The sequence below is a fragment of the Capra hircus genome, chromosome 18 (assembly GCF_001704415.2).
Source record: "Capra hircus breed San Clemente chromosome 18, ASM170441v1, whole genome shotgun sequence".
Classification (NCBI taxonomy): domain Eukaryota; kingdom Metazoa; phylum Chordata; class Mammalia; order Artiodactyla; family Bovidae; genus Capra; species Capra hircus.
The window spans coordinates 45,738,222-45,762,510 of NC_030825.1; the positions used below are offsets into that span (position 1 = coordinate 45,738,222).

General features: G+C 39.8%; 1 protein-coding gene across 5 annotated transcripts in view; it reads left to right on the forward strand.

Annotated features, from left to right (window-relative positions):
- The window catches only part of KIAA0355 (KIAA0355 ortholog), an 82,530-nt gene that overhangs the window by 7,824 nt on the left and 50,417 nt on the right, over positions 1–24,289 (forward strand). For 2 of the 5 annotated variants that reach the window (XM_018062290.1, XM_018062292.1), the window contains exons 2-3: positions 22,597–22,840; positions 23,283–23,884. In XM_018062290.1, coding sequence (XP_017917779.1) covers positions 22,690–22,840; positions 23,283–23,884 — 753 coding nt within the window. In that variant the 5' untranslated portion in view covers positions 22,597–22,689. Of the gene's footprint in view, positions 1–21,607; positions 22,151–22,596; positions 23,885–24,289 lie in introns of those variants that run through there. The other 3 variants (XM_018062293.1, XM_005692248.3, XM_018062291.1) reach the window with 2 other exon arrangements.

Consider the following 24,289-nt stretch of genomic DNA (forward strand, 5'->3'; position numbering starts at 1 on the left):
TGAGGCACAGGAGTTCAGTAATTTGCATAAGATCTTGGGTTAGTAAATACCATTCGTTCAGCTGATAGTTACCGAGAGCAGGATTTCATATCCAGGTCAATCTGTCTACCAAAGCCGTAACTGTTTCCATGAAATCTCACAATGTTGGAGCATCTTAGCCCGCAAATTAAGAATATGAGCCGCTGCAGTCCTCCTCCTAGGGCTGTCTTGCCTGCTTCGGAAAGAAGTGGGGGTAGGAGGTTCCTTGAATGTCCTCACTGCTAAATATTTGACTTGCTGGAATGTTTGCGGAGAAGAATGAGCTCCTGAGCTGTAACTCTGATTTACTCGAGTTTTTTGAGAGACGGGAAGGCTTGCTGGGTGTGAAAATTGGAGCTTTGTTTCCAGTCCAAAGGATGGAACTTCTATTATATTCATTGATGAAATTTTTCATGGGTACCTTAAATTTTCAGAAATTATCCTGAATCTGAAGTGTATTTATCTAAAATTTATATGGTTCCTCTCTGTATTAAGAGAAATAGTTTCCATATTACAGTTTGATTTACCCATTTGTACGTAAGCTTCTTGATAAATACTTGTTTTTCCCCATTAGAGGTTAATTTTGGATAGGTTCCACAGTGCAAGTTGTTAAGAATGAGTAGGGCTATAGAACTTTAAAGTTTTCTTAAATGACTTTCTAATGGATACATAAATTTGGAAACTTTGGACTAGACTTAACCAGAGCTGAGTAGATCTAAGCCTTTTCGTGCTCTAACACACTGAAACAAAAACTGAAGGTTTTTAATAGGTCTAAGGTTAAAAAAATATATTTTTAAACAAATCGGATTTGAAAAATTACATCAGTGTTTTGTAACTTTTAATTTAATGGTTTACTTTAAAGTTATTGTCTCTCCTTGATTTACGCTCTAATTTCCATCAGCAGCATAGTTTGTTGTCATGAATGTCTTCATAGTGCTTGGGTGCATTTTGATGTGCAAATTTTAAATGGTTCAAGACAATTTCAGTTTATAGATAAAAACTTTGTTTCCCTGAGTAAACTTTTTCAGATGTTTAGGAGCCAACTTTGTTCACCTTTTGGAGATGTGGGGTAGTTGTTTACAGATAAATCCTCTTGGCAAGACTCTGACTTCCCCTTGCACCACCGCCCCCCCCCCCCATTTCCTTTTCTTTTGGAGATTTCTGTTCAACAGAGATTTTTTTTTTTTTTTTTGACTCAGAGCATTTCTCTAATACAATTCAAAAGTTCTCATATTGTTTTGTTTCTTTGGTCCTACCTCATGGCTTACAGGTACCCGCACCATTGGCAGTGAAAGCAGAGTCCTAACTGCTGGACCACCAGGGTCCTGGACTATTTTGTTTTTAACCTGTGTTATTCTGAAACTAAATTTCAACTCTGTTGCCTTTGAGGTTAGAATATTTCTTTTTTCTGCTGTAACTGAAATTATCAGTTATTCATAGATTACTATATAAAAGCTTTTTGACAGTCTGCTAATGCTAACTTGCTTTGTTTTTATGGAGGAATGTCATATTTTGTGATGATAAATTGTTTTAGAGCAGATGTCAGTACAGGAGGCAGTCAGGTGTCACCCCGTGGAAGCAGTGTTACCCCATTAGACCAAAATCTCCTTGACACCAGCACTGTTAACCTTTGCATCCTAGGTGCCTAGAGCATTCAGGCGCAACTTACAGGGTTGAGCCATGCTAGAGGACACAGGTGCAGAAGTATCTTTAACTACGATAGATTCTAGCTATGATTAGAAATTTTTAGAATTCTGTGAATAGAATTTTTATTTAATAGAGTTTTTTCTGTCTGCTTGAGTTTTCATACCTCAATATGATTTTAATATTTTTTGTTTTGGCTGCATCAGGCTGCATATTTAGTAGGGTTTTTTCCTGTCTACTAGCGTTTTCATACCTCAGTATAGGAAAGCTTGGACTGCAGATTTTGCCAACAAGTCAGTTATTTAGTAACTTTTTGTTTTGTTTTGGCTGCACAAAGCTATATATTTAGTAGGGTTTTTTTCCTGTCTACTTGAGTTTTCATACAGGAAAGCATGGGCTTCAGATTTTTCAACCAGTCAGTTATTTAGTAACTTTTTGTTTTATTTTATTTGGGTTTCACCACTGGGCATGCAGTATCTTAGTGCGCCAACCAAGGATCTACAACCAGTGCCCCCTGCAGTGGAAGCTCAGAGCCTTAACCACTGGGCCACCAAGGAAGTCCCTGTCTTAATAGCAGTTTTAGTAGCCACTTCTTGACCAGGAAAACGATAGTTTAATCTTGGCATCCTTAAATTTTTTTCATTGACTTTTTTTTTAAACTCTGATGTAACTTTAATGTTTCAGGAGTTGTCGCACGATTCTTTAAACTAACATGGGTTATATTCCTTGGAAACTTTCTGTATAAACTAGAGCCCAGTTTTGCATGTATTTTTCTTTGGGAGCAGTCTCCTGGGCACAGAAGTAGTCTGGGCTTGGTGGACGCCTAAGCGTCACTTCCTTTCCCCTGATGTTGGCTCTCCATGCCTCCCTTTCCGTTTCCATGTTTTAATGATACCCTCCCTGCTCAGTGATTTGTGTTCAGGAAGCTAGGCAGTGATTACTTTTGTTTCTGCTTTGTGAATTTCCTCCCCCACTTCCTATTTTTACTGAGCAACTACAGGAAGTGAGGCGTCTCCTGGCTGGCAGCTGCTAAGTCCTGATTTTAGGTGGCAGAGAGCAAGGCTTTAGGGCTCTTTTTTTTTTAAATTTAGTTAATTTATTTATATTTATTTATGCTTATTCTTTGACCATACCACACGGCATGTGGAACTTCCCTGACCAGGAGTTGAAACTGTGTTCCCTGCAGTGGAAGCGCGGGATCTTAACCCCTGGACCGTCAGGGAAGTCCAAGGCTTTAGGGCTTTTGGTGGATTATTGTTTGTCTTTAGGTGGACAGGGGGCTGTCCTGTGCATTGCAGGATGTTTAGCAGCATTCCTGGCCTTACCCACTAGCACTTCCTCAGTTGTAACAACCAAAAAATGTTTCCAGACGTTGCAGAATGTCCCCTGGGTGGATGTCTGTGTTTGTGAGTGAGTGAGAGTGTGTTTGTGTGTTTGTATGTATAGCCTTGTCTTCACTTGTTGAGAGCCACTATGTTAAAGATTGAGTGCTGACTTACTAGTTTTGTGAAATGGGATAAAATAGAATGTTTGGTCCCTTGGGATTGGAGCTATTTGGTAGTTTTATTCCAGTATCTGATATTCTCATGCATTTTTAGCTTGCTACTTAGATTTTGCTATTGTCTATTATGCTTTCATTGAAAGGTCTTGGGGCCTGAGCATCTGGAGGCTTGGCTTCTAGTCCTCATAGAAGATACTCTTTCTTGGCCTTACATGCTTGCTCCTGAAGGCTAGTTCTTTGGAAGCTGAACAGTGTAAAGGAGAGAGCAAGAGGCATTTAGGATGTAACAGTAACAATAGCCAACATTTATGCAGTGTTTATGCAGACCAGGTGACCAGGATTGAACTGTGAACTGTGGTGAACGCAATTGGCAGGACTGAATGTTGTAAGAGACTGTAAGGAAAGGGAACAGGATAGGGACCACCTGAGCTAACACATTTAGGGTTGATATCAAGGCAGTAAATATACAGGAGGGAGACCAAGGGATGGAAGGATGATTAGCATGTCTTATGAGTCTAGTCCTAGGAGAGTTGAATTTGGGTCCTCAGCAATAGACATGGGTATGATCTAAAGAGAAACAACTTTTCTCTTTTTTCATCTCTCCAGCTCAACTTCCTGCCAGTTCCTGTCAAGAATCCTATAGCATGAAACCATCTCCTAAGGATAATAAATAGAATGTCTCAGTCTAGATAATTGACAGAGGTAGAGTAATGTAGTGATGGAGAGCTCTGCTGCTAGTGGCAGGCCCCCCAGGTGCAAACCAGCTCTTTTGGGGACTATTTACCTCACCAGTGTAGCAGGAACCTAAAGAACTCACTCAGCTTCTTATATTACCTCACAGGGTCATTAGGTAACAAATGTGAAGTGTGTTGCACAGTGCCTGCTACTTAGTATCTATTCAGTTACTGTCAGTTGTTTTTCTGTTACAGTTCTAGTGAATATTAAAGAAATTATGTATCTGAAGCTCTGGGTGTAATGCTTGACACATAGTAGTCACTTAATGATCAGTTTTATTGAGGAGAACTTGGGTGAACATGCCATTTTGTCAGCTTTTTTTTCTTTTTCAAGTGGACTCTTACCTAGCACTTAGCTTACTGCTTCTGTGGCTAGCAAGGCTGAACATATGAATGCTGTATAGAAATAGCCATTAAATACATACTGAGGATGAACTAATTATTCAGCGAATAGCTGTTGAATGTTTACAAGGTGCTTAGCACCCTGGAATATCTTAAATGAGCTTCTTGATCTTTGCTGGAGGTGGCAGAGAAACACAGGGGAAGCTGGCAGTTGTGATGTAGTACATTACGGTGCAGCGGAGATGAGGCTAAGACAGGGCTAAAGACAGGATGCTATGGTTGCACACGCAGGTGCTCCTACCGCAGGCTCTGTCAAGGTCTCTTCCCAAAGGAAGTGACGGGTCAGACATCCAGGAGGAGTGAAAGTTAGCCAGGAGAGCTTTCCATGCAGAAGGAGCTCAGTGGGTAGATGGTGAGAGGAAAAATGGCACAGGCACGAACTAGGCAGAAATGGGGTGGGGGAGGTGGGAGAAAGATGAGAAGGTAATGGAGAACCGTAATCGGTTTTAAGCAGGAGAGTGGCATGATTAATCACACAGCAACCAGAGAGGAGCAGTCCATGCATTTGGAAGATCACTCACGAGGCTCCTCTATAATTCAGGCAGGAGATAAAGATAGTTAGAACTTTGGATTGGCAGTGAAAATAGAAAAGACTTGTAAAATGTTAAGGAGACAGAACGAACATGACTAAATGATTAATTGAATATAACTCCAGGTTTCTGGCTTATTCGTGTAGGTTAATAGTGACGCCATTCACCAAGACAGGGAAGGAATATGGAAAGACTGGGGAGAGTTGGTTCTAGACATTTGATTCAAAGACCTGTGTACTGGGCTGTTGAATATTTGCAATATGGAGCACAAGAGAAAGATTGGGGCTAGAGAGATGGATTTGGGGATCCTCCCAGTGAGAATTTGTTGATCTTAGAAACGGCGCAACATAGAGCTCTGAGGAACCGCAGCATTTCAGCTCTGTCAGTGACTCAGAGAGGTGACTGAGAATGGCCAGAGGGGCAGGAGGAGAGCAAGGAGAACTAGCATCTTTGTCTATCGCTCTTTTTAATGTGACAACAGAAGGGGAGCCAAAAGAAGAGTCCTAAGGAGAGAGCGAGAGAGACCGAAGAACTGGGTCTTCTGGACATTTTCTCTTGTCTGAATAGATACTTTAAATTTGTGAATGTTGGGAATAAAATTCTTCAAAGCATTTTTCTGGAATGTGTTTCTAAATATGGCTTGTGTCATTCTGACTGACCCCCCCAAACAAAAAAATCACCATGGAAATGGTTGGACTTTGAACTTCATGGACAATAGCTTCACTTACCTCCCTAATTTCCTGTGAGTGTCCCCACATTATCAAGAGTGGGTATTTAGATTTACATTGCTGTGGACTGGAGAGGACAGAGATTTTTCTGTTTTCTCTGAAGGAGTTGTTTTTGGAGTCGTCATCTTTATTTTAAATAACAGCTTTATTAAAATGTAAGTTACACACCATCAGTTCACTCACTTAAAGTGTATCATTCAATGATTTTTAGTGTATTCGTAGTTATTACAACTACCACCACAATTTCAGAACGTTTTCATCACTCCAAAAAGAAACGCTGGGGGAAAAAAAAAAGAAACCCTGTGCTCATTAGCAGTCATTCTTTGTTTTTCTCAGTCACCCTAGCCCTAGGCAACCGTTAATCAAACTTTCTGTTTCAGTGGATTGGCCTATTCTGGACACTGCATATTAATGGGATCATGCAATTTGTGAACTTTGTTTCTGGCTTCTTTCACTTAGTATAATGTTTTTAAGACTCATCTATGCTGTTTTATGTATCAGTACTTCATTTCTGGGTTTTTTTTTTTTTTTTTTTTCGGCTACTTGGCATGGCTGGTGGAATCTTAGTTTCCCAACCAGGGGTTGAAAACCAGGCCCCAGCAGTGAAAGCACCCAAATCCTAACTACTGGACCACCAGAGAATTCTCACGCTTCATTCCTTTCATGCCTGAAGAATATTATTCCGTTGTATGGCTATATGCCACTAAGTTGTTACACATTTGGGTTATTTCTGCTCTTTTACTATTATGAATAATATTGCTCTGGACCTTCATGTACAGGTTTTTGTGTAGACATATGTCTTTCATTTTTCTTGGGTATATACATGGTTGTGGAATTATTTGGTCTAATGGTAATTCTGTTTAACCTTTTGAGGTACTGCCAGACTGTTTTCCAAAGTGTCTGCACAATTTTATATTTCCATAGATTCCAGTTTCTTCACATCCTTGCTAACACTTGTTTTGACTGTATTTTTATCATAGTCATCCTAGTTGTAAAGTGATATCTCATGACTTTGATTTGCATTTCCCCGATAGCTAGGGATGTTAACCATCTTTCCATTGCTTGTTGGCAATTTGTATATCTTCTTCAAAGGGTTCATCTATTTTTGATCATCACTTTGGACAAGGTAGATGAAGTTGTAAAACCTGATACTGTAAAAGAACAGATGAACATATAGAGAAATGAGGGAAAAGCATGCGTGTGTATGTGGTGGTAAAAGATGCTATAAACAGAGAAAGACGAAGGACAGGCTCCCCAGAGAAATAACTAGCACTCTTTACCCATCTCAGGCATGAGCTTGAGAAACAGGGTGCTTGATGATCCTGTTATTTAGCTGGGACTTTTCTTCCAAAGTAAAGCCTCTACCATGGTCTCTCTCTTCCGCACATCACTTTGTCTTAAGACTACAGGTATTGCAACCACTGCCAAGTTTCTGTAGATCTATGGTCTGACAAGTAGAGAGGTCAGTTGCCACATGGATTAATAGTTTCATCTATATTGAAGTGTGTATCAGAATATCCTTCCTTCTTAAGTTGAATAATATTCCATTATATGATTATATCACACTTTGTTTTTCCATTCATCCATTGATGGACATTTGGCTTGTTTCAGCCTTTTTGCTATTATGCATAATTCTGCTATGAACATTGGTGTACAAATATCTGTTTGAGTCCCTGCTTTCGGTTTTTTTCTGTATATACCCAGGAGTAGAATTGCTGGATCATATGGTAATTAGTTATTAATGTATGTTTTATTTTTTGAGGAACTGCCATCCCGTTTTCCAAAGTGACTATACCATTTTACATTTCTACCAGCAATGAACAGGGCTTCAGTTTCTATATCTTTGCCAACATGTTGTTTTCTGTGTTATTTTTTCTTTTTATAATATTGTTTCTAATGCATATGAAGTGGTATCTCATTTTGGTTTTGTTTTGCATTTCCCTAATGATTGGTGATGTTGAGTATTCTTTCATGTGCTTATTGATCATTTGTTTATTTCTTTGACAAATGTCTATTCACGTCCTTTGCCCATTTGACAATTGTTTTGTTTACATGTATGTTTTTGAGTTGTATGAGTTCTTTTTATATTCTGGATATTAATTCCTTTTCAGATATATGATTTACAAATATTTTCTCCCATTCTTTGGGTTATCTTTTTACCCAAAGTTATCTCTGCCAGTTGTGTCCTTTGATGTATAGAAGTTTTAATTTCGATGAAGTAAAATTAGTCTAGTTTTTCTTTTGTTGCCTGTGCTTTTGATGTCATATGCAAGAAATCATTGCCAAGTCCAAACTCATTGATTTTTATATATTTAGGGAATTTCACTCCAAAAGAGTTTTTCTTTTGATTCTTAGATTCTACCACTTTTGGCCATTAATAGAGCTTAATTTTCAGGTTGACTCTGAGTCCTAGGACACGGGCTGGGTAGTGTTAAATGGGTTCCCTAATTTCTGACTGGATGAGAATTCCTGGGCTTATCTTTTAGTTTTTGAGCCTAGATCTACAATCAGCGATTCCTTTCTTTTTTTAAAAAATTATTTATTACTTATCTCTGGTTGCATTAGGTGTTCATTGCTGTGCTCTGGCTTTTCTCTAGTTGCGGGCCAGTGGGGGCTACTCTTCACTGGAGTGCAGGGGCTTCTCATACAATGGCTTCTCTTGTGGAGCACAGGCCGTAGGCACATGGGATTCAGTAGTTGCAGCCCACGGGCCTGGTTGCTCCATGGCATGTGAAATCTTCCCAGACCAGAGATCCAACCTGTGTCCCTGCATTGGCATCCACTGTATCACCAGGGAAGTCCCAAGAATCAGCCATTTCTATAAGGAGTTCTCATTCTAGTTGGTGGGAGGAAATCATATTAAGGGAGATAATTGCAACTGAGATATGAATTTAGGTTTTTTCAGTAAAGTAAATGTGTGGTTTTTAGAAAGAAAAAGATAAATCATGATTCAAATTTAATAGAAGGATTAAAAGACTTTTATTTCTTTGATTTTATATTTGTCTCTCTTTTCTTTTGTTGACCAGAGAGATACAGTCAAGATCCTGTTTTAATTCGAAATAACCCTTCTCTGTACCACTAATAGGAGTTGGCTGATTCAGTGGCCAGGAGTGAGAAATATGGAGGAGACCAGGTAGATGAACCTGTTTCCCACTCCTGACTGTACCTGCTGATTCAAAGCTGGACATTTATCCAGCTCTTCCTGGAGGAGGGCTGTACTTCTCCACCTGTCTGGCTTCACGTGTTCTGTGAAATGTCTAGCTCTGCTCTGGTTTATCTTGTCGTACAATTTCCTCTGCTTCCTCTCTGTCTTCTAGAAAATGACCAGCACTTAAATAGACTGTATCCCTCATCTGTTCTTATTACTGTTACGTTGATTCCCTTGTGAATATCTTTACTGTTATGTCTTTGGGATTTGAGCAACTTGGGCAGGTAAGTACATGTGCTGTTTTATTTAGCCTGTCATCTTGAAATGAAGCTACTTTGTGCCATACCGTTTCTGACAACACGTGCTGAGTGCTGCGTGCGTGCGGAGTCACTTCAGTGGTGTCTGACTGTGTGACCCTGTGGACTGTAGCCCACCAGGCTTCTCTGTCCGTGAGAGTCTCCAGGCAAGAATACTGGAGTGGAATGCCATGCCCTCCTCCGGGGGATCTTTCCAACCCAGGGATCGAACCTGAGTCTCTTATGTCTCCCGCATTGGCAGGAGGGTTCTTTATCACGAGTGCCACGTGTGAAGCCCCATTCTGATAGTAGGACTGTTTTTCACTCCTTTTTCTCTATTGGCTTAATGACTGAAATGGATTTTAAATTGTTCTCTGTGTTCACAGATAATAGCTATCACATCATTGAAACGTGATGCCAGCCACCCTAGAATACAGAGGTTTCTACTCAGTTAAGGGATTGGGTGACTTTATAAGACCTTTCTTGTCAGTAACTTTTTCTCAGACAAGCAGAATAATAAGGCCTACTTATTTTCACTTATTGGAATGATGATAATAGGATCATCAAACATTTAGTAGTTAATATGTGCCAGACATTATTCTACATGCTTTCTATGTATAAACTCATTTAACTCAATAACAGTAGTTACGGTTATTATCCCTATTTTACAGACGATGAAACTGAGGCACAGAGAGGTTAAGGAGCTTGCCCAAGGTCACATAGCTGGTAAGTGGCAGAGCCAGGATCCCACCCAGTTAGTCTGCCCCAAGGCCACTGTTTTTCACTACATCTGAAAGGAAGCCCTTCAAGTTTTTTCAGGATGACCACTTTTTTTAAATGTTATCAGTTATGGGTATAAGAAAGCTCTTTTTAAAAAATTTGTTTATTTTTAATTGGAAGATTATTGCTATACAATATTGTGTTGGTTTCTGCCATAAGGAAAACCCTTTTATACTTAGCTTTTGCCTAGTTTCAAGCCTGTTCTTTGTTATTGGTTGAATTACAAATTGCTGCTGACTTTGATTATAGAAAGGAATGTTTTAAAAGATATAGTTAGGTCTGAGTTCAATTTTAATTTATTGAGAGTTTTTGCAAATTACTGTAGTGTTGAAAAGATGTGACATCTCCTAAAATGTCCTTTTCTACTATGTGTTTGAGAGTCTTAGGCAGCATTAAAACTTATGAATACAACACAAATCTTACAAGTCTTGGCTACAGCTAATTTCTGAGGTCTTTCACAATAAATATTTATTTCCATGTAGCATGAATAGTGGATTCATAAATGGTGAATATTTTCCCAGTGAAAATTCTTTTCAAGAAAATACAGAGCAGAAATGTCCTTAAATGGATTGAACATATTTTAGCCCTTCAGGGAGATAAATGGGGGGGGGAAGGCTTTCAAAAAACAGCAAGACAAGCACTGAGAATACTTTAAAAAAGGAAGGGATGTATCCCCATGCTTACATACGTGTTTGTGAGCATTTTAAACTTTTTTTGGCTTTACTAGGTCTTTGTTGCTGCACATGGGCTTTCTCTAGTTGTGATGTAGAGGGGCTGCTCTTTGATACTGTACATGGGATTTTCATTGCAGTGGCTTCTCTTGTTGTGGAGCACAGGCTCTAGGTGCTCGGGCTTCAGTAGTTGCAACGCACAGGCTCAGTAGCTGTGGCACATGAGCTTAGTTTCTCCATGGCATGTGAAGTGTTCCTGGACCGGGATCGAACCTACGTCCGCTGCATTGGCAGTTGGATTCTTATTCACTGTGTCACCAGGGAAGTCCTTTTTAAAACTTTTTATTTACAGAAATGTTTGATCATGTGCAACAGTAGAACAGATAAAACAATGAACCTCGTGCGTGCCTGTCGCTGAGCTTCCAGCAACATTTTGTGAAGGGCTGTTATGATGACTGCCATAATCCTTAGATGCATGTCACCACCTTCTTTGCATATTTTCTGGCAAAGTCCCATTTGAAAATGATAGGACTTTAATGGTATTTCAGTTCCATGGTACTTCCTTGAATTCAACACTGTCTAGTTTTGATTACAGCAAAGATCAGCACAGGAACACCAGATCTATTAAGAATAAGTAGAAACCAATTTTTATTTTCTTAAGGGTCATGTTTGTTCTGTCTGGTGAAGAACCGCAACCTTAACTGTGACTAAAATGGTTTTGTTAGAAGCAATTATGATATAAGCAGAAGTTTTCATTGAATTGTCCAGCCAGCCCCTTGATTTTAAGATATAGAATCATTTATCACATGGAGGTGGAAGTCCCTTTCTGGATTTTTGAATGAATAGAAATGTTGATGAAATACACGAGTTGCCATAAGTAGTGTTTATAGTCTGCATCTTCACATGTCTTCATCCTTGTGACTTTCAGCAGGTTTTCAGCTGACCAGTTTTGTTCTCAAATTATAGTATGTGTCTAGAACCACTTGAGAATCTTGTAAAAAATGCATGTTTTTTTCTGCTCCTAATCCCAAAGATAGATTCTTTAGATTTGGAGTGTACCCCAGGAATCAGCATTTTAACAGTCATTTCATTAAGAGGGATATTCTAATTCTAATGTCAGAGAAGGAAGTTCTTAAGCTTTGGTTGGCTTTTTCCTTTCAACCTAGTCCAACAAGGTTAATGTTAATATGGGATCTTATCAAAAATTGCTCAAAATTTTCCATCTTTTGTTTTCACCATTCTTAATAACATGTTCAGTGGGCATTATCACCACTCCTTGAACACTGATGTGACAGACAGCCTTATCCTAATACAGATGCATCTTTGGTCTTTTTTTTTTTTCTCTTGGCTGGGCTAGGGCTTTGTTGCTGCACATGGGCTTTCTCTAGTTGTGGTGTGCAGGCTTCTCGTTGAGGTGGCTTCTCTTGTTGGGGAGCAGGGGCTCTAGGGCGCATGGCTTCAGTAGTTTTGGGGCATGGGCTTAGTGGCTCCTTGGCATGTGGGATCTTCCTGAACCAGGGATTGAACCCGTGTCCCCTGCCTTGGCATGTGGAATCTTAACTTCTGGACTACTAGGGAAGTCCTACGTCTTTGGTCTTTAACAATTCAATTATGATGCTCATGACCTGAGGACCACACCTCAAGAATATAGGTGCACAGGCCATGATGTGGATTCTGAGGGTCCAATATGGAGATTCCCTGGTGCTCCAGTGATTAGGGACCCCGTGCTTCCCCTTAGGGGGCACAGGTTCAATCCTTGGTCGGGGAACTAAGATTCCACAAGCCAGGTGGCATGGCCAATGAACAACCAGCAAACAAAAAGTAAGCAAAAATAAAAAATCACTAAGGGTCCAGTATGTATTTCTCTTTGGTTTCCTGGAATGTGTTAAGTTGAGCCTTTGTCCTCCCCTGTTTGGTTATCTGCTGGACCAACCCTAAATGCAGTTTTGATGATGTCACCTGCTGCCTCCAGCTCTATGCAGCCTTCTTCTGTAGGGAAGGGAAGGGAAGCACGGAGAGTGTGAACAGCAGGTGGTTCTTCACCTGGGACTCCAAATCCAGAACTGAAGGAAAACTCTGGTGTTTTGGATACATGTTTGACTATGGAGTGTTTTGTCATCAGTTTCTAAAAGGAATCTGTGACCTTTCCCTCCCCACCTCTTTCCACTCCCCCACTCTGCATACATACAACACAACAGAGAGCCGTGTCCTAGAGCAGCCTATGTGAGAATCACCTGGCCTCTAGACAGCAGTTGTAGGGACACCAAATTGCAAAACAGTCTCTACTCTGTGGAATCAGAATTGCTGTTCGTCATCTGGTAAAAACTGCAAGCCACAGCTGGGCTGGGTGGCCAGCTGTACTGCTTAACTAATATTCCATGTGTCCCCTACATTTCCGAGTTTATCTTGCAGTTACATTGGCACATGTGACTAATACTGACCAAAGGGAAGTGACGTGTGCCACTTATGTTGGGAAGTGATGTGTGCCACTTATATTGGGAAGTGATGTGTGTCACTTATATTGGGAGGCAGTGAAGAATGGGTATGGGTTTCTTTTCTTGTGCTAAGGTGACTGTGGAAAGTACAAGTTCCAGTGATGTCCCTACAAGCTGAAGGGCTGCCAGACCCTCATTGAATGTTATGTGAGCAAGATATAAATCATCTTAGGTTAGGCCACTCCTTTCAGGATTTGTTCCTATAGCATAGCCTAACAAGGATAGTGCTGAGTAGAACACTTCCATATGCATTTAGAGTTCTGGGAGTAAAGATGTAGGTACTGTGTGGTCTAGTGCAGACATTGAGTACCTTGAGATCTTTTTCCTTCATCTGAATTGAAAGGTATCCCTGGAAAACTTTTTTTTGTGTGTGTGTGTGTGGCATGCAGGATCTTAGTTCCCCGACCCGGGATCCAACCTATGCCCTCTGCATTGGGAGCTTGGAATCTTTTTTTTTTTTTTAACATGTAGATTTTGTCACTTTAAAAAATTATTTGGTTATTTGTTTTTGGTTGTACTGAGACTTCGCTGCTGTGCGGGCTTTTTCTAGTTGTGGAGAGTGGGAGCTGCTCTCCAGCTGTGATACGCAGGCTTCTCGTGACACTGGCTTTTCTTGTGGAGGAGCACAGGCTCTAGGGGACATGGGCTTAGCAGCTGTGGCTCCTGGGCTCTAGAGCACAGGCTCAGTAGTTGTGGTGCAGAGGCTTTGTTGCTCCAAGGCGTGTGGGATCTTCCTGAATTAGGGATCAAACCCACACCTCCTGCATTGGCGTGTGGATTCTCTATCACTGAGCCACCAGGGAAGTCCTGAGCTTGGAGTCTAATCACTAGACTGCAAGGCAAGTCCCCCAAACTTATTTTTTATTACGTACCTTTTGCTGTTAAATGAGAAGTTACATAGGGAAAATAACAGTCCTGTTGAGATATAATTCACATACCATATGTGTTATAGTATATTCAGAGTTGTTCAACAGTCACACTATCTAACTTCAAAGCCTTGTTATTACCCTGAAAAGAAACCCTGTACTCAATTAGCAGTGACTCTCCGTTTCATAATCTACTTGTTTCTATGGATCTTCCTATTCTGGGCATTACGTATCAGTCAGGGTATATAATATATAGCTTCTTGTGTCTGGCTTCTCTTGCACTTAGTACAGTGTTTTCAAAATTTGTCCATGTTTTATAATAGCATGTATCAGTACTTCATTCCTTTATATGTGCGTAATATATATTTAATGTTCCATTGTATATCTATGCCGCATTTTGTTTATTCATGCATCAGTTGATAAGAGATTTGTGTTCTTTTTTTTTTTGATTATTTTGAATAATGCTGCTGTGAACATCGATGTGTAGGTTTTTGTGTGAATTTATATTTTTCTTCTCTCGAATATATACATTGGAGTGGAATTGCTGGGTCATGTGGTAACACTGTACTTATTTTGAGGAGTTGCCAAACTGTTTCCCAAAGTGCTATACTTTTTACAGTCCTACCAGCAATGTAGGAGGGTTCCAGTTTCTCTACATTCTCACCAACACTTGTTATTGTTTGTCTTTTTGATTGAAGTAATCATCTTTGATGAAGCAGCTACATGCAAACCAGTCAGTGAGATATTAACGTATATTTTAACTTGTTGTTCTTTAAGCAGTTGTAATATACACTGGCATTTTTATAAAAATATTCACCATAAGCATAGCACTAAAATAAAAAGTGTAATGAATAATAACAATTCGTCTGCTCGTTTAGTGTTTACAAATTTTATTTTTAAAATAATGGATTCTAGAAGGGAGAAAAAGGGAGTAGGTGATTCTCCAAATGTAATTGTTGTCTCTCTTTTTAAAAAATTAATTTATTTCTTGGCTGTGCTAGGTCTTCTTTTCTCTATTTGCGGCAAGGCGGGGATCTCTCGAGCTGTGATGCTCGGGCTTCTCGTTGTGGTGGCTTCTCTTGTCGTGGAGCACAGGCTCTGGGCACATGGGCTTAAGCAGTTGTGGCACACAGACTCAGTAGTTGCAGCTCATGGGCCCTAGAGCATGGATTCAGTATTTGTGGTGCATGGGCTTAGTTGCTCTGCAGCATGGAGATTTTCCTGGACCAGGGATCAAACTTGTGTCCCCTGCACTGGCAAATGAATTCTTACCCACTGTACCATCAGGCAAGTCTATACTTGTTCTCTTTAAGCATAAATTTGTCTCTATAAATTATGTACTTCTAATTTGTCAGATAGATTATACCTTAAATATATAAGCTTGAGCCTTTTAAAATCACAATGAAATCCTGAAAGGTTCTACATAATGAAGTAGTTGAATTGTTACATTAAATATATCCTGGGGTTCACTACTTAAAGGAGTTTCTATGTACCTTTTAAGATGGTCAGTAACCCTCTGATTATTTGTTTCGTAGATTGATGTTTTTGTTTATTTTTAAGAAGAGGAGTACCCCATTATGTTGGGAATACAAATGTTTGAAGTAGTATTATGTATATAGTTGATCCTCACATAGATGCTCACAAATCTCAGATCCTGTGTTTGCAGATTAGCTTAGTGGCTAAAATTTATTTGCAACATAAAATAAATACTTGCAGACCTCTTGTGGTCAGTGGTAGACATGTGCAAAGTGGCAAAAAATTTGAATTGCCCAACATGCACACCCCCAGCTGGGGTTGAACAGGGTGACTGTCTGCCTTCTCATTTCAGCTCTCAGACTATAAACAAGTATTCTTTTCATAGTCTCTTTAGTGCCACGTTTTTTGCATTTTTATACTTTTTGTTGGCAGTTTCACTGTTTAAAATGGCCCCCAAGTATATTGCTGAAGTGCTCTCTAGTGTTCCTAAATCCAGGAAGTCTGTGATGTACCTAACAGAGAAAATCCATGTTTGATGAGTTTGATTAGATATGAGTTATAGTGCTATTGCCTGCGAGTTCACTGTTAATGAATCAACAATATATGTTAACTAAGGTGTCTTTAAATAAAAACATAAAACAAGGTTATATGTTAATTGGTTGGTGAAAATGTTTTGACCAGACATTTACAGGATCTTAACTTTGCATGTCTTCTAAGAGTAGTGATTTAGTATTTGCTAATTCAGTGTTCATAGCAACTTTACATAACTATAGAGTCAACTGTATGTTGAGTTGTTTTTCTCTTGTTGCTTTCAAGAGTCTCTCTTTGGCTTTCGGCATTGGATTATAATGTATCTAGACTGAATATTTTTTTCAGTTTATCCTACTTGGAGTTTGTTGAGCTTCATAAATGTATAGATTCATGTGCTTTCCATCAAATTTGAGAAATTTGGGAACTTTATTTCTTCAAATTCAGACTTAAATTGAAGAAAGTAGGGAAAACCATTAGACCATTCAGGTATGATCTAAAGTTCCTTATGATTATACAGTGGGAGTGACAAATAGATTCAAGGGATTAGATCTGATAGACAGAGTGCCTGAAGAACTATGGACATAGATTTGTGACATTGTACAGGAGGCAGTGATCAAAACCATCCCCAAGAAAAATAAATGCAAAACAGTTGTCTGAGGAGGCCTTACAAATAGCTGAAAAAAGAAGAGAAGCTAAAGGTAAAGGAGAAAAGGAAAGATACACCCCTTTGAATGCAGAGTTCCAAAGAATAGCAAGGAGATAAGAAAGCCTTCCTCAGTGATCAATGCAAAGAAATAGAGGAAAACAATAGAATGGGAAAGACGAGATCTCTTCAAGAAAATTAGAGATACCAAGGGAACATTTCATGCAAAAATGGGCACAATAAAGATCAGAAATGGTGTGGACCTAACAGAAGCAGAAGATAATAAGAAGAGGTGGCAAGAATACACAGAAGTATACAAAAAAGATCTTCATGACCCAGATAACCACAATGGTGTGATCACCCACCTAGAACCAGACATCCTGGAATGCAAAGTCAAGTGGGCCTTAGGAAGCATCACTACAAAGAAAGCCAGTGGAGGTGATGGAATTCCAGTTGAGCTACTTCAAATCCTAAAAGATGATGCTGTGAAAGTGCTGCAGTCAGTGTGTCAGCAAATTTGGGAAACTCAGCAGTAGCCACAGGACTGGAAAAGGTCAGTTTTCATTCCAATCTCAAAGAAAGGCAATGCCAAAAAATGTTCAAACTACTGCACAATTGTACTCATCTCACACGCTAGCAAAGTAATGCTCAAAATTCTCCAAGCCAAGCTTCAACAGTATGTGAACTGTGAATTTCCAGATGTTCAAGCCAGATTTAGAGAAGGCAGAGGAACCAGAGATCAAATTGCCAACATCCGTTAGATTATCGAAAAAGCAAGAGAGTTCCAACAAAACATCTGCTTTATTGACTACACCAAAGCCTTTGACTGTGTGGATCACAACAAACTGTGGAAAATTCTGAAAGAGATGGGAATACCTGACCACCTTAACCTCCTTCCTGAGAAATCTGTGTATGCAGGTCAAGAAGTAACAGAACTAACTGGACATGGAACAATGGACTGGTTCCAAACTGGGAAAGGAGTACATCAAGGCTATATATTGTCACCCTGTTTATTTAACTTATATGCAGAGTACATCATGAGAAACACTGGGCTGGATGAAGCACAAGCTGGAATCAAGATTGCCAGGAGAAATATCAGTAACCTCATATATGCAGATGACACCACCCTTATGGCGGAAATTAAAGAACTAAAGAGCCTCTTGATGAAAGTGAAAGAGGAGAGTGAAAAAGCTGGCTTAAAACTCAACATTCAGAAAACGAAGATCATGGCATCTGCTCCCATCACTTCGTGGCAAATAGATGGGGAAACCATGGAAACAGTGAGAGAGTTTATTTTGGGGGCTCCAAAATCACTTCAGACAGTGACTGCAGCCATGAAATTAAAAGATGCTTGCTCCTTGGAAGAAAAGCTATGACCAACCTAGACAGCATATTGAAAAGCAGAGCCATTACTTTGCCAACAAAGGTCTGTCTAGTCAAAACTATGGTTTTTCCAGTAGTCCTGTCTGGATGTGAGAGTTGGACTATAAAGACATCTGAGCACCAAAGAATTGATGCTTTTGAACTGTGATGCTGGAGAAGACTCTTGAGAGTCCCTTGGATTGTAAGGAGATCAAGCCACTCAATCCTAAAGGAAATCAGTCCTGAATATTCGTTGGAAGGACTGATGCTGAAGCTGAAACTCCCATATTTTGGCCACCTGATGCGAAGAACTTCTTGGAAAAGACCCTGATGCTGGGAAAGATTGAAGCCAGGAGGAGAAGGGGATGACAGAGGATGAGATGGTTGGATGGCATCACCGACTTGGTGGACATGAGTTTGAGCAAGCTCTGGGAGTTGGTGATGGACAGGGAAGTCTGCAGTCCACGGGATCACAAAGAGTTGGACAGGACTGAGCACCTGAACTGAACTGATTTCTTCAAATACTTTTTTTGTGCCTTTCTCCCTCTCTTCTCCTTCTGTGATGCTGGTATGCTTGGTGGTGTCCCACAGTCTCTGAGACATTTTTCTTCTTGTTTCTCAGTCTAGATAATCTCAATTGGTTAATATGTAATTTCACTGATTCCTGTTTACATCTGCTCTTGAGCCCTTAATTTTTTTTATCAGTTATTATATTTTTCAACTCCAGAATTTGTTTGGTCCTGTTTTTTTTTCTTAGTATCTCTTTTATTAGTATTCTGAATTTGCTAAGACATCATTCTCATATTTTTCTTTAATTCTTTTTTCCTTTTTAATGACTTTTTTAAACTTGAAGTATAGTTGTGCAACCATCACCACCATCTAATTCTAGAATGTCTTTATTATCTCAAAAAAGCTGTATTAATTGATAACCACTCCCCATTTCCTTCCTCTCCTTAGGTCCTGGCAACTACTGATCTACTTTTTTCTGTCTCTTTGCGTTTGATTTATATGAATGTTTCATGTCAGTGGAATCTCACATTTTATCTGGCCTTCTATTTCTGGCTTCTTTCTCTTACCATAGTGTCTTCGAGGTTCAGTCACACGGTAGCGTTTATCAGTGTGCTCAGTCACTCAGTTGTAGCCAACTCTTTGTGACCCCATGAACTATAGCCTGCTAGGGTCCTCTGTCCATGGAATTTTCCAGGCAAGAATACTGGAGTGGGTTGCCATTTCCTTCTCCAAGCATTTATCAATGTTTCATTCATTTTTTATGGTTGAATAATATACCATTGTGTGGCTGTACCACATTTTGTTTATTCATTCTTCAGTTGATACACTTGAATTGTTTCTTTGGGGCTGTTATGAATAATGATGCTATGGACATTCATGTGTAATTTTTTTTTTTTTAATGAACTGATGTTTTTCAATTTTCTTGGGTATATGCTTAAGAGTAGAATTGCCTGGTCTCAATGGCAACTCTCTGTTTAATGTTTTGAGGCACTGCCAAACTGTTTTTCACAGTTGCAGCATCATTTCACATTCTCACCAGCAACTTAGGAGGGTTCCGGTTTCTCCACATTCTCACCCACACTTATTTTCTGTTTTGTTTTTTGCTTGTTTTTACTGTAGTCATGCTAGCATGTGTGAAGTGATATCTTACTGTTATTTGTTTTTCCCTAGTGACTATCCGTGTTGGGGATCATTTCATTTGGTTATTGGCTAGTTGTATGTCTTTCAAGAAACATCTGTTCATATAATTTGTCCACATTTTACTAGGTTATTTGTCTTTAAAAAATTTTTTTTAAAGTTCTTTTTATATTCTGGATACTAGACTCTTAACAGATACATGATTTTCCATTATTTTTGCCCATGCTGTGGGTTGTCTTTTCACCTTGGTAGTAACCTTTGATGCACAAATGTTTTTAGTTTTGATGAAGTCCAGCTTATCTATTTTTTCTTTTATTGTTTGTGTTTTAAGATGTCATGTCCAAGAAACCATTGCCTAATCTAAGATCACAAAAATTTACACCTATATTTTCTTTTAAGAGCTTTAAAAGTTTTAGTTCTAACATTGAGGTCTTTGATCCATTTTGAGTTACCTTTTGTTTATAATATAAGAGAGGGGTTCTTATTCATATGTATTTTTTTCCATGAGGATATCTAGTTGTCCCATCATTTATTGAAAAGACTGTTCTTTCTCAACTGAATGGTTTTGCACCCTTGTCTAAAATTAGCTGACCATAGGTGTCTAGGTTTATTCCACACTCTCAGTCGCATTCCATTTACATATATGTCTTTCCTTATGCTAGTGCTCTGCTGTCTTTATTACTGTAGCTTCACACCTAGGTTTTCAAATTAGGAAGTGTGAGTCCTCTGATGTCTTGTTTTCAGTACTTGGTAGGTTATCTTGGGTCTCTTGCACTTCCATATGCATTTTAGGATTAGCTTGCCTATTTCTGTGGAAAAGGTTCAAATTTTGATAGAGACTGCATTGAATTTGCAGATGAATTTGGTGAAGTAGTATATTTTTAAGCATTACCAGTTTCATTTACATAAACTTTGGACTGTGAAGAAGGCTGAGCGCCGAAGAATTGATGCTTTTGAACTGTGGTGTTGGAGAAGACTCTTGAGAGTCCCTTGGGCTGCAAGGAGATCCAACCAGTCCATTCTGAAGGAGATCAGCCTGGGATTTCTTTGGAAGGAATGATGCTAAAGCTGAAAGTCCAGTACTTTGGCCATCTCATGCGAAGAGTTGACTCATTGGAAAAGACTCTGATGCTGGGAGGGATTGGGGGCAGGAGGAGAAGGGGACGACAGAGGATGAGATGGTTGGATGGCATCACTGACTCAATGGACGTGAATCTAAGTGAGCTCTGGGAGTTGGTGATGGACAGGGAGGCCTGGCATGCTGTGATTCATGGGGTCGCAAAGAGTCAGACACGACTGAACAACTGAACTGAACTGAACTGAACTGAAAGTGGAAAAAAGTTTAATGTTTACGATGTTTATTAAAAAATTAAGTGAGTGTGTGGGCCTTACTTGACCTTCTTGAATCATTGGCAGAGGAATGGGGGTGGACTCTCAGAGCCAGGAGCACCAGTGTGCAACACACAACAAAGAAGGGTGTAAGACACTCACTGTGGCCAGTTCAAGGTGATAGTTGTCCTTCACAGAACACACCGTTACCATGTGAGCAGCCTTCTATCCTTCAGCACTCCTGCTGAGTGTTTCTCTTGCCCTTCTGAATTTGTACAGCCACATTGGTAACAGTGGAACACTTGAGTAGGGATGGATATGATTGCCTTATTATATGTAATTAATTTGAAAAATGAACATTTGGGAACATATTTCTTACATATAGCTGTTTGATATATCATTTCTTGAAAAGTTTATGAGAGTTTTTAAGAGTCAAAATTCTCTTGAACACAGAGCTACAAATGGTGCCAGTTTAATTGGATTTATATGCTAGCCAGGTTAGGGTTGTACTTTTAGAGTATGTGTTTGTATTCATAACACTTTTCTCATCTCTTGCTCTTATAACCTGTCTACCTTCCTGGGTTCCTAATGGAATTGTAGAATCATAAAGAAGGCATGGTAATTGGCTATAATGAGTGAAAAGGTGGTTGTTGTTTAGTCACTCAATTATGTCTGACTCTGTGACCCCATGAACTGCAGCATGCCAGGCTTCCGTGTCCTCCACTGTCTCCTGAAATTTGCTCAAACTCATGTGCATTGAATCGGTGATGTCACGGTATGACGTATTTATTTTTATCTACCAAAAAAGCAAAGTAGAAAGAAAAGCTAGTTCTCAATAAGTAGATCAAACTATATTCAGACATCATGTAGACTACATATGTCATTCAATAAAGTGTATTTGAACTATTGTTATGTTTGAGAGAGCAGATTGTTAAGGCAAGTGTAAACCTAATTAGCTGTGGAGGGAGAATCACACTGCTTCACTATTGTAGGTTCAGAAATGACAACGAGGGATATTTAGACCTTGCTTTTTGCACCTATCCAGAGCCAGGGCTTGTGTAGAAGCCTCCCGAGGGTGTAGGAACTGGCACAGCCTCCTAGACTTTGCTTTGATCATCTAGAGGGGAAAGTGGTACTGGATGAGGATGAGAAGCAAACCTGCCAGCCACTCACCTCTCCAGCCTCTGTCTTTCAGATGCTGCACTTCGGCCAACCTGGGTATCCTGAACAGACCTAAAGTCATCTTGCTTCAGAGTCTTTGCTGTGGTAGTTCTTTCACCTGATGAGCCCTGGCCATCACTCTTGTGCTTATCAAAACCTGGCGTACAATCATGGCCTACCTCCTTAGGGTAGAGTAACATTTCCTTCATAACAACCTTGATTTCTCAGTCTTTTGCTCATCGCTGCACTTCCCAATCCCCCTTAAGGTTTTGTGAGTGCTGTATTTGTCAACAGTCCTAATCGGGTACTCTTCTAATTGGATTTGTGAGCTCTTTGAGGAAAAAACAAGGGAATGCCAAACACAAACATTAGTCCAGGCCCCGCGTGATGTGTCACTTGTCAGCCTGAACTTTGAAGCGGTTTGTGTGGAATCAAACTTTTTTTGTTGTGTTATTTTTGTACTACAACTTGAGGAATTTTCTAACCATCATCATATCATAGTTCTACTCTTTTATAATGTTTCTTATTCATTTGGAGCCCACCTTTGTGGATGATAGCATTTCAGGAGTTAATGTTCGAGAATTACTCACTGTCCTATAACTCTCCTAATTCTGTCTATTTCCCCCCCTCACAGGAAATGACTTAGAAGCCTTACAAGTACATCTGTGCATTTTTGCTTCAGACTTTACAATTGAGGGCCAACCCAGTCTGGAAGCACCTCTTATTAATGTTACAAGGAAACCGCTACCTCAGCAAACAAAAGGAAAGAAGACGACTTATAATAACAAATGCCATTTTTTTGAAGAAAAAAAAAACTTGTTTTCAGAAAATATTAAAGGAAATTTGGAAATTTTTTGCATTTAGAAAAAGCTTTACAGGTAAATGGATTTGGCAGGCAGGCTCTGTCAAAATTCTGAGATTTGATCTTCCTTCCTAAGGACTTAGTGTGAAGTGATTCTGTACTGCTTTTTAAATTGCTGTTGATCAGCTTGTGGGTTTTTGGGTTCTAACTTTTCTGATATATTGAAGATACATTATATTACATTTTTTAAAGTTAAGTTATTTTTCTGCCATTGTAAATACAAGTATCAAAATATTCTTGCAAAGCAGTTCTCAGTAAACATTTCCTCAGCAACCATATCTTTTTATTAAGAGGATGGAATGCTAACAGTTCTTATATAGCATTTTGGACACACTTATTTTTTGTCAGAAGTCCTGCCTCCACTGAAAATATTAACTATATAAACTTCTTGTCCTTTTCACGTCGACATTGGATCACATGGTCACCTGCCTCATGGAAATGCCTTTTTTAAAACTTAGATTTGCAGAACTCCACTATTTTTATACCTAGCCACGGTTTTAGGAAGAAAAAAAAAGGAATCAGAACCCTGACCCTCTCCCGGTCACTGGGACAGTGCCCTTCCCGCATGTATTGCTGCAGTGCCCAGGACAGTAAAATGGACTACAAGCGGCGCTTCCTGCTTGGCGGGTCCAAGCAGAAGGTGCAGCAGCACCAGCAGTACCCAGTGCCCGAGCTGGGCCGAGCACTGAGTGCTCCCCTGGCATCTGCGGCCACCACCACGCCCCTGGGCAGCCTGACCGCTGCAGGCAGCTGCCACCACGCCATGCCCCACTCCACTCCCATTGCCGACATCCAGCAGGGCATCTCCAAGTACCTGGACGCCCTCAACGTCTTCTGCCGTGCCAGTACTTTCCTCACAGATCTCTTCAGCACTGTGTTCAGGAACTCTCACTACTCCAAGGCAGCCATGCAGCTCAAAGATGTGCAGGAGCACGTCATGGAAGCAGCCAGTCGGCTGACTTCAGCCATCAAGCCCGAGATTGCCAAGATGCTGATGGAGCTTAGTGCTGGGGCTGCGAACTTAACGGATCAGAAGGAATTCAGTCTCCAGGACATTGAGGTAGAGTATCTTCTCTGTCATACTTGGGTTGGAAAGTGTATTCCAGAGGTAAGTGAGAATGTTGTTTTAGTTTTTTCTCAAATCACTGAAATGATGGTCTTTGTCCTCTTTCCACTGATACTCTGTTCTTATGAAAAAAAATATTTTTTGCATGCCACGTTTTGAATTGCTTTCATTTAAAATTAAGTAGGATAGAAGATTATTAAACAAATTAATTAGCCTAGATTTTCTTTAAATTTTCAACTTGGAAGTTAATTTCCAAATAACATGCTGTTAAAGTACACAGTGATGTGATGTGATAGTCACTCGGTTATGTCCGACTCTTGCGACCCCATGGATTGTAGACCGCCAGGCTCCTCTGTCCGTGGGATCTCCCAGGCAAGAATACTGGAGTGGGCTGCCATT